The 14,028-nt window shown below is 54.4% G+C and overlaps 1 protein-coding gene across 2 annotated transcripts in view; it reads left to right on the top strand.

Moving 5' to 3' along the window:
- Positions 1-14,028, top strand: part of FAM222A (family with sequence similarity 222 member A) — an 86,671-nt gene that overhangs the window by 34,377 nt on the left and 38,266 nt on the right. The window contains exon 2 of one of the 2 annotated variants that reach the window (XM_019486751.2): positions 7,766-7,963. In XM_019486751.2, coding sequence (XP_019342296.1) covers positions 7,816-7,963 — 148 coding nt within the window. In that variant the 5' untranslated portion in view covers positions 7,766-7,815. The remainder of the gene's footprint in view (positions 1-7,765; positions 7,964-14,028) is intronic. The other variant, XM_019486753.2, reaches the window with a different exon arrangement.

Here is a 14,028-nt window from a genome sequence, read left to right on the forward strand (position 1 = left end):
TGAGGCAAAACTGTGATTGGAATTAATCGCCGCCTTCATTTAGTTTGGCATGTGGCGCTCGCATCTTCCCTGGCAGTACCACGCCAAAGCCTGCCTGGTTCCAGCTGCAGCCTTTCTCTTGCTACCACCATTGCTCCAGCTTTTCCCAGGGCAGGCCAGCGTGGAGGCTTTGGCTGGCTGTGGGGTGCTGGCAACTTCCAGCTGCCGGTGCAATTAGGGGCAGGGGGGCTTGTGGATCGGAGAGAGCTTTATTCTTTGTGATGGAGGGGGAAGCTCACAGGTTCCCAGGGTCAGCCTACTGTTGCGTCGTCCCTTGGTAAGGGCCTTAATCCAGTTGCAATGATGCCTTTGATGAGGACCAAGGGCTGTCCTTGCCAGCATTTGCTCTCAGCCTTTGTATAAGCAATAATCAGGCAACATCAATCAAGCACATGCTTCCGGACCGGTCACCTAGGCTGGAAGCAGGGAGAATGCTGCTGACTGGCAGCTAGTGACCGAGTGGAGCATGATGCCCTGACAGGATCGCTCCTGGAGTTTGGATTGTTCTTCCCTTCCTGTTGTGAACTGTGCAGTGCTGCCTTGCAGCAGGTGCTCAGTTCTACCCCAGAGGTGGCTGCATTTCACTGTGGGGGAGCGTGTTGTCTCTCTGGACAATGCTCTGGGACAGAGTAGCCTGTGTACATGTATGGCAGTATGTTTCTCTTTGTTAAAGACGGCTGTTTGTGCTCAGAGGAGGGCAGCCAGGTGCTGAGCTGCTTGGTGATGCAGGTAGAGTGTGACCACCTCCTTTCAGGGGCTGGTTCTCCTAAAGGGACGAGGTCTAACCTAGAGACTCTTCTGTCCTGGGTCTTCTCCTAACCCTGGCTCCATAGCCCTGGAGTGTGCCTGGTCAGTGCATTCAGCACCACGACCAGTGTGTCCTATAGGCTCCCTTCTTCCCCCCAGGGGAGATCTAAGGGCTCTGTCGTGCACTGCGGTTCTCACCCTGAAGCCTTGGGGCCCCTTGTTGCTGGCGAAGTGCCCTGAAGCTCAGGGTTGAGCCTTTGAACTTGACACTGCGACTAGGGTCATGCTTCCTGCCGAGACTGGGGTTGCAGGTAACGACTCAGACTCAGACGGTTGGCAGGGCACAGCGAGAGGGGCTTTCCCATGTGCAAAGCCAGTTTCACTCTGGCTCTTATGTCACACCAGTGTTTCCTGGCCCAGGGAAGGGGTGGAGGCAGGTGCAGGAGTTGGGGCGGGGGGGAAGCTGCCTTACCTCAGCAGCCTGGGGGTGAGGGAGGAGGAAGGCATCCCTGTCGACTTTGAGGTATGGGGATTAGGGGCCTTTCTGCAGGGGAAGAGGTGACAGGCTTGTGCTACTAAGCAGCCAGATGATGGCTACCTGTGTGGCATCAGCTGGGGAGACTTAGTGGAGCCTGCAGCTAGGTCAAGGTTTGCGGTTAGGTTTAGCTGCCACGCACAGCTCTGGGGGAGCACATGAGGGCAGCGGGAGGGGGGCACGCAGCTCTGAGCCACATCTCACCAGGGTAGGATGGGAGCTGGCACAAAATGCGGTTAGTATTGGTGCTCTCCCTGTGACCTTCCTCTCTGGCCCTCTTCCCCTTCTTGACAGTGCAGTGCCTATAAGGAGCCCCAGGCCCTTACCCCCTTTCCCACATGCTTGTGGTTCAGTGTCATATGTGGCTCTTCCCCAGGGAGTTGCACCCTGGTGGGATCACACTGGGACCCTTCACCTTGGATGCTCCCTCCCCGTGCAGCCTGCTAACGCTGTGCCACTTGTTAATCCTTTGTCTTAGCTTTCCAGCACCTGTAGCCATCTCTTCTTAGCCTGTTGCCTTCACAAGCTGTACCTCTGGTACTTTGAGTCTCCCCCCCTCGCCGAGACGTGCACAGAGGAAGGGCTGAGGATGTGGGTCATGCCGCCCCTGGTCAGTTGTGCTGACACTGCTAGAGCAAAGCAAAGCTCATGCAGGGGGAGTCCCCGTGTGCTGGCAGTGATAGATGCCAGTGTGTCTATGCATGTGTGTTGTGGTTTGCTGGGATGATCTCGGTACAGCGTAGCAGCTAGCTGTCGCGTCGGCGGAGACCAATCCTCTCTCTGCGGCTCTTGCTAAACTTTACGGGATGATGGGAGGGGGGGGTGTGTGCATACAAGAACTGGAACCTTGCTCCCCAGTCCCAGCGGAGAGATGTGAGCTACCTAACAGTCAAGTGCATTCAGCCTTTGAATAAGCAGCACTTCATTCTCTTTTCAAACTGTATAATTTCTGCCTGATTGTAATGGCATATTTTAAAATTACCAGAAATCAAAGCCAGAAAATGGATACCGCTGCTTTTATCGCGAGCTGCATTAACAAAGGATACGTAATGTATGAAATAAAAACACCCCCCTCTCTCTCTTTCTCTCTCCTTCCTCTCTCTCTCTATCTTTTTTTTTTTCCCTTAAGACAGTAATAGGAGAAAATTGGTTTTGAAACTGAATAAAAGTCCTTTTCAGAGAAAATCATTTCTTTCAGGGTACCTTTGCTGAAAGTAAAATAGTGAATAATGAAAGGTGGTTTACATGATTGTCTTTCATTTGGAGGGAGGCGAGGACAGATGGAATCTTGGAGCAATACAAGCCTGGAATAATTGCGTGGTAACAAGGCGCTTGTTGTGAAATTAGTATCTTAAGAAAGTAGTGAAAAAGCCTTCTACTCATGAATACTTCATTATTAGGAGAAAACAGCACAATTTGGATTCTCCAGACACCTGTTCAGTATTAAATAACCAACCCCCCCCCTTCCCTCCCCTCCCCTCCCCTCCCGGGCCCTGGAAAGTGTATCATGTGTATGGAACTTTTCAGGCTGAGCAGCTTTGGGGAAGGATACAGTCGAAGTTGGCTCCAGGCTTTTGGCGGTGGTGGTGTAGGCACTTGGATGCTGTCCTGGCAGCTTGTGCTGAGCGGCCCCGGATCATCCGCCATCGGACGCCTCCAGAGCGCACAGAGGAACAGGAACGCTGCTGTTGCCTCTCTGCTCCTTTCTAGTAGTGGATGGGTGTGCTGAAGGATGCTTCTGCTGTGAGAACGTGCCTTTCCTCCACCGTCCCCAGTAAGCTCCAGGGTCTATTTCCTCTCATCTCTGTTGGGTTCGGCAGTAATTCCCCACTGCCGTGGTTGTCCGGGCATCACTCCAAGCCAGGAGGCCGGGGTGCCTGGGCCTGCCTTTCAGAGGGTGTGATGGGGGAGCCAAGCTGTCACATGCACCCAGTCTGGAAACCAAGGAGCCAGTGCCAGGTTCCTCTTCCCACCTGTAGGACTTCCCATTCTGCATCTCTGCGGTTCCAGAGGAAAGGCAGGATTTGCCTTGGGCCAGGGTGCATTAGAAGCTAAGCACGCCTTGCTTCAGTACACGACTCCTTCCTTTCTCTCCCTGCCTCATTGCTGGGGGGACGGGGCCAGCTCTAGAGGGCAAATATGGCTGGCACGTGTCTCTGAGAACCAGCTCTCCGCTCCCCGCCAGCCCCCTCAGCATCTGCCCTCTGCTTGGATGTCATAGAAGTGACACCAAGGCTGCTTAAGCATTCCTGCCTCCCCAGCACCCAGGCAGAGGCGAGAGCATGGAAAACTCTCCCACGAGGGGAGCGGCAGGGAGCGAGCAATGCGCGCACGTCCAGAGTCATTTGTCAGCACGGGGACTCAAGCAAACGATTTCCAAGAACGTCTGTCCATTGCACTCAGGCAAACCAAGCTATCTCTGTAATCTCTCCGACACCCCCGTCCGCCCTGGGCACGGCCTGACCAGCCGCAATGGGGCGAGTGTCCTTCAGGGAGGGAGGAGGGGGTTTCCTGGAACAAGGATGGAGGTGCCTGAAGGAAAGGGGCCCTAAGCCCCTTCCCAGCCAAGAAGATGTTGTGCCTCGGCCAGTGGCTTTGCCCTTTGCACCCAGCTGGCCAGAGGGCTCCCTCTGTCAGAGACTGACCAGGCCTCGCAGCTGGCATGGGAACCATGACCCAGGGACGTTCTACTGGCATAGACATAGGGGCTGGGGGCTGTTTCCTGCCTTGGTACAATCCATTGCCAGTCAGAGCGCCATGCTGCAGAGTTTGCACTTGTCTGGGGAGGGTCTTGAGCGGACGGCAGGGGGATAAAGCAGGCTGCAGCTTTATTTTCAGCCATCTCTGGCACTCCTGATCTCGGTTGCATTAGGAGCAGTGTCCTGCAGGCTCAAGGCTCATTTCCAACCCCTTGAGTCACCCAAGCCTGCCTGGAAGAAGCCGGTTTGGTAGGCAGGGGGCTCTGCTGTGAGCAGATGTGTCCTGCAGGCCACATGTCTGTGGAGCGAGGTGGATGCAGGAACCTGGCATAATACCAATGGATTGGCTTGAGGTGGTCTTGTCACAGATACGTTGTGATGTGCGTTGTCCTGTCAGTACATGCCCGTGTGTGCATGTTCACAGGCAGGCATAGCAAGGTGTGCACCATGCGTGTTGTGCAGTGTAGGCATGCAACGGTGATGTATTCTGTGAGTCTGCTTTGTTTGCTGCTCAGCTGAATCCCAGAACAGAAGATGAAATAATGGCAACCAGTGCTAGGAGAATGAGAGCAACCCCCCGACCTGCCCTAATTTGCTCCTGCCTGTTCTGTCAGGGAGAAGAGATTTGCCACTTGCTAGACTTGTTTTATCCCCTTGCTCTCAGGCAGCTGAGTGGATCGGGTTGTGCCTGGAATACTTTACCGAGCTTTGCTCTGGCCTGCTTCTGACTTCCTCCCAGACAGCCAAACGCAGCAGTGGATGCAGGCAGCTGAGCTAAATCCTGAAGTGGATAAGTGTCACAAAGCTTTAGTAATACCCCTGCCTCCAAAGGAGCGGTCCCCTTGCTCTATGTCCAGCCAAACACTGTGACAGGGGGCGAAAGACAACTTCACTCTGCCCCCTTGGATGACACAAGGTAAATGTTTCACAGCCAGTAAGAGTCACAGCATTGGTATCACACACTGCATATCCCTGTGTGTGCCCATGCAGGCATATAACTATGGGCCTATATGTGTGCCGCTTACTCAGAAGTGACTTTTCAATTTGGAGAGTCTTCAGATACCAGTCCTGACTTCCCACAGGGGCTGGGGTGCCCACAGCCTCACATACCAGCCCAGTGTCTGCAGCCAGGGCCCCAGATCTCAAATCATGAAGGGCCAGGTAATGACACTGAGCTGCCCCAGTTGGCACCAATGAACTCTGCCCTCCAGAAGTCAAGTTATGCTGTGTCTGGGAGCAGAGCGGGTCGGATTCTGCTTGTGTTCAGTGCTTTCCTAGCCCCGAGTTGCCTTTAAAACACTCGCCAGCCCACCTGCCAGTGCAGTGGTCTGGTTTGTACAGTGCTAGGAAATGCTGGCCTAGAGAGCTGTGGAGAAGAGCAAAGTGCAGGGTGCTAGGTGCTCTATCTGCCCCGCAGGTTGCTGGTCAGCTTTGCAGGGCACTGCCAGCACGGTGGCTGGCATGCTTTGGGGGCTGTAGGAATGACACTGCTAAGCAGTGACCTGGGAGAGTGAGCCAGTGCTGGTCCAGTCTCTGCAGTGCCGTGCAGGGAGACCCAGCTCTGTTCTTTGCTCTGTGTGTGCGTGCGAGCACACACGTCATTTGCAAAATAATCCCATGCCTGTAAAGGTGCCTGGTTCCCCATCCCCATACCTCCACCTGCCTTTGATCTGCAAGTGGCCCTTGTTGTCCCTCAGGAAGTCCTCCCTGGGTGTGGGGCATGCCAGACCAGGTAGGAAGCACCCACTCTCTGTGTGGACAGCAAAGGTAGGGCAGGTTTCCTTTTCCACAACAAAGCACTGGGGGTGCACTGCATTTACAGTGAGGTCTAACAGGCAGTGCGCTTTCAACCAAAGGACATCACGGGTCAGCACTTCTGACTCTGAGGGCAGAGGCTCTAGCCGACTTCCTTCTGCTTCCGGTCAAGCTTCTCTTCTCCTTGTTTGTGAGGGACGTATCATTTCGAGAGCCGCTCGAGGCAGCGAGGCTACATCAGGAGGAACGAGCTATAATTCACATCGCACATTGGGGCTCCCAAAGGATATACAGTTAGCAGCCAATGCACACGTGAATATTTGAGCCAACTTTGGCCTGATCCTTTTGGCTGTTGTCAGCTCCGTTTGGAGACCAGCTTGAGATCTGGTGACAGGCCTCAGGTTGCAGGTGGCTTTTTTGCTCCGTCCTTTGCCAGCCTTCTCTTGAAACAGGGGGTTTGGTCTCTGCTGGGATCTTGCTGGTTGGCTTGTGGGGGAGGGACCATGGTGCCAGTGATGTATGGTGAGGAATCGGTTTCCATCATACCGACAAGCAGTCGAGCTTTCTGTCTCCTGGCGTCCGACATTGGCATCTGCATGCTGTGACAGCAGGACAGGCTGTTTTCCCAGAGGTGGAATATGAGCTGAAACCACCTTTTTGAATAGCCGTAGCTGAGACTCACTCCTGCAAGATATTGGTTGGGCTGGGGGCAGGCCAGTACAGCTACTATTGCTGTGAATGTAACCCCCCTCCCTACCTCATTGCTCAGATCTCAGATTTGCAAGATCTTTGAGGCAGGAACTGTCTTTCTCTGTGGGTGGGCAGTGCATGATGTGGTGCTACCGTGATATAAGTCATGGGTGGCCAACCTGTCGCCCAGGCAGCCTCTGTGTGCGATATGCAGTGGACTGGGGAGGGGACAGGTCAGGAAGCATGGTGGCAGTTCAGGGGGGGAGCAGAAAGCAGAGCAGCAGATCAGGTGGGGTTACAGCACAGGCCATAAGCGGAGCAGCAGATAGGGCGGAAAAAGGGGATCAGAGTGCCCCTCAGGGAGGTCTTGGGGCTAATCTGTGGCATGCCTGACAAAAAAGTTGCCAAATACTGGCAGCATCACTGTCTGACGTGGTGTGGTCTCAGCCAGCTTCTGCTTGGAGGTCGCTGTGCTGAGTGAATGAGATGGGAAGCTGGGGGCTGAGTGGTTGCATGAGGGGTGAGGGCACGAGCTCAAGCACAGAGAGCCTGTGTCGTGGTCAGGGTTTGTCCTGTAGGCATTTCTCACACCAGGCACTTGTTCTGCACTTGTCCTAAGCCCGCATGCTGTCGGAAGGGGCTCTGACCAGGTCTTGGCCAGGTCCCAAGGCTAGGGCTATGCCTTTGCTTTAAAACCTAGGCAGGTGTTTGCCTCCTGACAGCTAATGTAAGAGGAACAGCCTGGACGTAAAGCCTAGTGGAGACAAAGCATGGATAATTCTTACCTAGACACAGCGAGGGCAGGTCAGTTTTAAACCCCGCACCCCGGGGGATTAGCTCCACAGCTGTCATGGTCAGCGCTCCAGAGCCTAATCTCCAACAGGGCTTGACACCCAGAGAATTACCTTGTGTTACCTGGCTCAGTGCAAAAGCCTGTACCTATTGGGCAGTGAAGCTCAGCACTGCTGTAACAAGGAGGTCTCCTAGGGAATGTCACTGTGACCAAACCACTGCAGCTTTCCCAGGCGGGACAGTCAGGAGACAGACCCTCAACTGTCTTGCACTACCCAGCGGAGTGCCTCTGCTGTCAGACTAGCTGCAAAATGGGGGCATTCTCCATGGAAAGCAGCTGGAAGGCCCAAGCAGTTGTGGCTTTCAAATGTTTGGGTGAAAATTTGTTCAGGGTGTATGTCTGTGGCACAGGCTCTTTCTGAGCAAAAGGGTATGGTCTTGCGATGTGTGGCTGCCCTTGCTGCTACCACTTGCTCACTGATGCTTTCCCTCCCTGTGTGTTCTGCAGCGTGAGGCTCGGCCGTGGTGACCCCAGCAGCGCACTCAAACGCTTGGACCATGTTGGCCTGTCTGCAGCGAACCCAGAACCCCCCGGCGCAGCACCTGGCATGCCCCAGCAAGACCCTGGAGCCACGGAAGTGTAAGTGCCCCAGGCCCTGCAGGGTGGCACGCAGCCAATGGGCACGGTATTCTATCCCCCACCACGGTGAGGAGACAGGACGCCTGGACTCTTCTCCCCACTTCCTTCCAGGGCATGGAGGTTGTTGCTAGCCTTTTAACCTCTCTTCTCTCTGTGAGGAGGGTGCGAACTCTGCTCGGGAGCTTTTCCTGGGAGCGACCTTGTCCACACGGCATATTGTATGATGCGTCTTCCAGCCAGGCTTGTTCCTCTGCCTCTGTAGATCTCTCATCATGGGAGATGGACAGCTGTCTGGTCCAGCTCCCCCCTCTCCCTACCTCCCTGATCAGGAGCCTTTTCTGGCTTGCTTCTTTTTTTTGGTGCTTCTTGTCTTATTGAAAAAGACATTTATTTAACTGATAATTAAAAAGAGCAGGAGAAGCAGGAGGCGGGAGTGGAAAGAGGAGGAGACAAGATAAGCAAATTAAATTGGGTTCTTTGGTTGATAAGTCGAACTTCTGAAAATTTGGCACGGATGTCTACAAAGTGCTAGGGCAGACAATACTCCAGTCACCTGCTCTGAAGCCTCCTAAAATATCTCTAACCCATCCTCCCTCCCCCACCGATAATTACTTTTCCGGTTCTGCTGTAGCTCCACTGTTCCTGATGAGCTGGCCTTTCAGATAAGCTGTAAACTAGTTACATTAAAATGGGTTCCAAAAGGTCATTCCAGTAAAGCACCTGTCTCTACCAGCCTTTGTCTCTCAATCCAAACCATGATTAAATGTATATTTAATGAGCCTGCTTTAGGCAGGCAGGTTTGACCTCTCAGGCTGGGAAAGACACATTAAGATTCTCAAGTGATGAATGTGTGTTTTAAAGAGGGGAGTGGATATTTTTCCGCTGGTCTCAGTTGGATTTTTAAACATTCTGAACTGAAGACAAATCAGCGGCCAAGGCACTGCTCGTTGGCATGTGACAGCCCTGCAGCATTTGGTTAATGGTCTGTATTTTCCAGGAGATGTGTGGTTTCTTCCCCCCCCCCCCCCCCCCCCCCCCCCCCGCCAACCTGTGCCACCTGGCGCCTTCAAAAGAAACTGGCTTTCAGCAGTAAATTCTGGATGATGCAGAGTATGGGTGACTGCCACACCATGCTGTGCTGTTCTCCTCTGGCTTGTACCTTTCTAAGGAGGGCAAAGTGGCCTCTGAATAGACAGAAGGCTTCTCCAGAAGATAGAGGGACACCCAGATGATGGTGCCCAGACCCCGGGTGAGATGTGAGCTTGCGATACCACCCATCTTCCATGATGATTTGGTGAGAAGCTAATGCTTGAGCCAACCTGTTTTGGGGGCTGTTGCCCCACAGCTTTTGGGTGAAGACAGGAATGGGTTCAGGAGGCTGCAGGGGCTTGAGAGTGGGGGGGTCACAGTGGTCTTTGGGGGCTGTGACATGTCCAGTTGGGGGTCAGCGTACCACCTGCATGGAGTGTGTTTGTGTGCGTTCTGTGCTTAATCACCGCATCCAGTGTCACTCAGGGCTCCTCCTTATTAGCGCCGACAAAGAAACAGAGGGTCACTGTTGTAAAATGATTCCTAATCAGTCATGCCTGAATCGTGAGCTGCATGTCTGCCAGGCCAGTTGGGGCGTGGGAGCCTGGTGCAGGAGGATGCGCTGTAGAGGGCTTCGGAGGGGGCAGCCGTGGAAGTCTGTATGGTGACGGGCAGCTGCCGGCCGGGTTTGATTGGCAGCAGGACTGGCTGCAAGCAGGCACGCATGCGTGGGGGCAGGGTTTATGGGGGGAGCTCTCTGCCCCTGCCTAGTGCTACAAGAAACATAGTCCAGCAAAGTCCCGAGGCAGAAACCAGGGAATGCTACAGGGCACTGCATATCAGGGAGCCCTTTTGCCCTGGAGTGTCGGGTGCCCCCCAGTGTGTGTGGGGGCAGCCAGGTTGTCTGAAAGTCTGCAGCTCAGATATCTGTGTGGTCTATCCTGAGGGGGCCAGTGGGATAACATGGCCATCTTGGAAACTATTAGGTGCCGACAGGAAGGCCTAGGGGATGGGCAGGCAGCCACAAGGGTGTTATTGTCCTGCTTCTCAGCTGACTGATGCAGCTGTCCTGCCTGATGCCTGCAGGTACTGAACAATTGTGAAATGTCAAGACAGACCCCAGGCTGCCACACCTCCGCCGTGCTGCCACAAAAGACTGATGCGGCCTGGGGCAGGCAGGCCCTCATCGCTCTGTTTTGTTTGCAGACTAGTAGGCTGGGTAAAGATACTGGAGAGAGCCTCACCAGAGAGTCGTCCTCTAGGAAAAGAGCTCCCGCGCACATGTGGGTGTCCTGCTCTGCTCCCTCCGCTTGCTTCGGGCCCTGGTCACTGGTAGTCAGCCTCCAGAGTCCAGGCTCCGTGCCCACCCTAGCATCTCTGCTAAGATGGACAAGCAAGGCCCAGCAGCCCTAGGACCCTACAGGATCCATCCAGTAGGGAATGGCTGCGATGGAGAACTGCTGCAAACGAATGGATTTAGCAGGCTGGATAAGAGCAGGGCCATCCTTGCTCCCCTGGGTAGCTGTGGTTCGGCTTTAATTATTGCTAGCACATCCTAATGGGCTAATGAGCAGCTGGGAGAAGATGGATCAGGAGCAAGGGAACCCTGGCTCCTGATCTGGACACTGCCAAATGGTCAGGAGTGATGGCCAGTGCTGGTGAAGTGCAGATGGGTGGGAATGCTCTGAAGGGCAGCAGGTGAAGTCTCTGCTATTTCCCACTGCAAGTCCCTGGTCTGCTGGGTTCTGCCTCATGGCTCAGAGCGCTCCGTTAGCGAGAGGTCTGGCTTAGATCCTCTGGCTTTCTGCTCCAGCCTGAGCAGCATGCGCTGAGCACTCAACTGGTTTGGGGAGAGCTGTTTTGCACTCTCTGAATGATTGCATGCTCTCTCCCAAACTGATGCCCCACAATGCACTTGGCGCCTGCCTCTGCCAGCCAGCCAGGTCCCCTTAATCAAAGTTCAGCTGACCGTCTGTTTCCGCTCATTACAGGGGAAATGCAGCATGTCTCTCCCTTTCTCTTTGCCTCCTGGTACTTCAGATCAAATTGCAGGTGACATTCAGGGCCACGCATCTGTTTTTGAATATCATTTTCCCTCTATTATTTATTACACCTGCGATAATCGGGGAGGGGAGACGCTGATAAGCTCTTCTAAGGAGGAGGGAAGGTGAACCTGGGCTTCTGCTGCCTTTTCCCCATATAGGGCAGGGGCTGGGGCTGGAGCCTCCTGCCTCTTTCTAAATGCCTGCTTAGGTAATCGAAAAAGATAGCATTCTCTTAAAACTAGACACAATTTAGAAGTGCCTCTGATTACTTAATTTGCTCCTGAGTATCTCAGTAATTATCTTTATGGGTCTGATTTCTGTCCTCTGGCATTGTTTCTGTCGATATTAAATGAGTCTGGCTCTCTGCACGGCGGCCGTCTGGCCCGGCACCACTGTGAAATCCTATTATCCTGCCTGCTCCCCTGATTAATTTTTGTATTAATTTCACGTAAAAGGTGAGCTGACTCCTTTCCCCGCCTGGGCTGGGAGCGGCAGGCTTTGCTGGAGGCTTTGGACCCTGTGCCCTGCCCTCCTGGCTCTGCCCCTGCCCGGGCCACTGGCCTCCCTCTCTTCTGCTAATTAATTACTTGTGCCGCTTTCCCGGCGCCTTCAGAAAGTGATTTTTGCACACGTGCTCCAGGGCGGCTAAGCTGGAGAGGAGCATGGGAGCAAGAGGCCCTTATAGCCAGGCTGTGATGGGGCCACTCTGAACAGCTGTGCTTCAGGGTGCCAGGTTTGGATGATACCCGCAATAACACTCAAGGGTAGCCAGCAAGAGGGGCTTGGGCTGTCTGGTGGCTATGGCATGGTTCCTGGTGTGAGCCCAGCATCCAGGTGAGGTGAAGCTCCCTCCTTGCCTTTCTCTGCAGGAAGCGCTTGCCTGCCACAGCCGCTTTAATGTAGGTTCCCCCCACTCCCTTACTGCTGGGGGTGCTAACCCAAGATTCACCCAGCTCTGGTGGACACACAGGCTTGGGTCTGGTGCTTGTGGCTGTTGGCCACGGTTGGGGGTGGAAGAGGGAGCCACATTCCAGCAAGGCCTCTACCCCTTCCCTCTGCTGGTGCCCCAAGAGCTCCCTTAGCCACGGGGCTGGAGCAGGGCAGCTTCCCCACACTGACTGGCAACAACTGAGCCATTATAGCCCCAGCAGGGTTGTTCTGGTGATGGCATTGCCCACTGGTCAGGAAGGGGGCTCAGGTCAGCCATGTTGCCAGCTGCAGCCTAGCCATGGAGGCTTGGGGTGGCTGAAGCAAAAGGCTTTGTGTCCCACTGCCATGGGGGTTTCTCAGAGGATAGTCCCATCATTGCAAGGGGCTGGAGTTTCTAGTACCTTGTGGATGGTTGGAGAAGAGCAGCAACCCTCCTGTGTGGTGCTCCCTGAGACGAGAACAGGCAAGGAGCCCCTGCTCTGAAGCTGTACCCCCCCTCGGGGCAGCACAGGACTGTGAGTGGCCATGTCTGGCCGCCTGCAGCTCAGCTGGCACCTCTCATTTGTGGCTCCGTGGCCTTTTGCAACTGGTCTCCCACATCTGCTCCTTTACCCTCCACCACATCCAGAGATGTTGAGTTGTGGTGTCACCATGTCTTGTTCCCCCAAGAACCACACGCTGCTTTTCCAGACTCCCCCTCATAGCTGCATCTTCCTCTTTTCCAAAGGGAGAACAATTATTCCACTGACCTCCTGCCTGCTGCTGCTTCATATGCATGCCTCAGCAGACCATAAAGTGGCTTGACGGAGAGGCCCTGCCTGTCTGCCCACTCAAAAACCCTGGCCCCTGAGCCTTGTGCATCGGTAGCATGTCTGTGCTCCCTAGGCATTACGAGGTCCCTGCATTATGGTTAGTTCTTCCCTTATGTCCTGCTCCCTGCTTCCCACGTGCCACCTCAGTGTGGATTTGGAAACATGGCCTAGCCCACGCCTGACTAGCTGTTCACAGCAGACCCACCTCCCCTCTCTGTGCTTCTGGACATAGCGGATTGTCTTCTAAATGGGGTCTCCACCGGGCAGGAGACTAGGTGGCTGTGAGGGGCCTGGCGCAGCAGAGTCCGGCAGGGTGGAGAGGAGGTGGCTCTTTTTGCAGCTCCCCCATTACTCGGATTATGCAGTAATGCTTCCAAGCCAGGCCCAGCACGTTCTGGGGCTTCCTATGGCCCCGTGGGACTCCCATTCACGTTGCAGCTGCAGGCATCGTCCTTCAGCTAGACCTTATACCCATAATAGCTCTCCAAGCTAGCGTGCGAGGCTGCCGCCCACCTCTCCCCACCGGGCCACTTTTTCCAGCGCTAAGTGTGTTGCATGTCACATTTATCACGCAGCTGGACCAGAGCGCCGGCAGCCTGGCTTTCAGCTTCCCTTCCCAGCACACATCAGGAGGGGCAGGGCCGGCACTTTCCGAGGGAAGAAGAGCCTTCCTGGCACCCTGTGGGGTGCGGAGTGGTGTGGGGAAGAGGACGATTCCAGCCCCCGGTGGCAGCACTGCCATGAAGCAACTACACCATCCTTCCTCTGCTCCCAGGCCTGCTGGCTTCCGTCCCTGGCCATCTCTCACCAAGGAGCAGGAAGTGCTGCAAAAGGAGGCATCCTCAGAAAATATCACATCCAATTAACTTCAGCAGGCCGCAGTCCCCTTTGATTTTACTCTCTGTGTATTACAGGAATTCTGAGCTTTATTTAAATTATAAATCAAATAATACCACTCTCAGCTTGGCCAAATCCTTCACTCGCTCTCTCCCCGCCACCCCCCCTCTCCGCAGTAATGTAGCAATGGCTTATATTTAATTAAATGTCACTTTATATGTGCCTTCCTTTAGATTCTGTTGCATCTGCCGCTCGACCAGGGTTGTTAGTGCCCAGGCGGTGGGGCGTGCAGGAAGCACACATCTGTAATTGGTCGGGATCAATACCTAGCTCGCAGTTATGGAGAGCTTCCTGTGCAACGCTTTCTCTCACCTTCCATGAGGGAAAAACCATAATAATTAAAAATAGATTCTCACCGCAGGGAGGAGCGGGGCTTGATAGGGGCCTGTGAAATGGTCCTGGAGCCTACGACGTCTTT

Source organism: Alligator mississippiensis, chromosome 10, assembly GCF_030867095.1.
Source record: "Alligator mississippiensis isolate rAllMis1 chromosome 10, rAllMis1, whole genome shotgun sequence".
NCBI lineage: Eukaryota > Metazoa > Chordata > Crocodylia > Alligatoridae > Alligator > Alligator mississippiensis.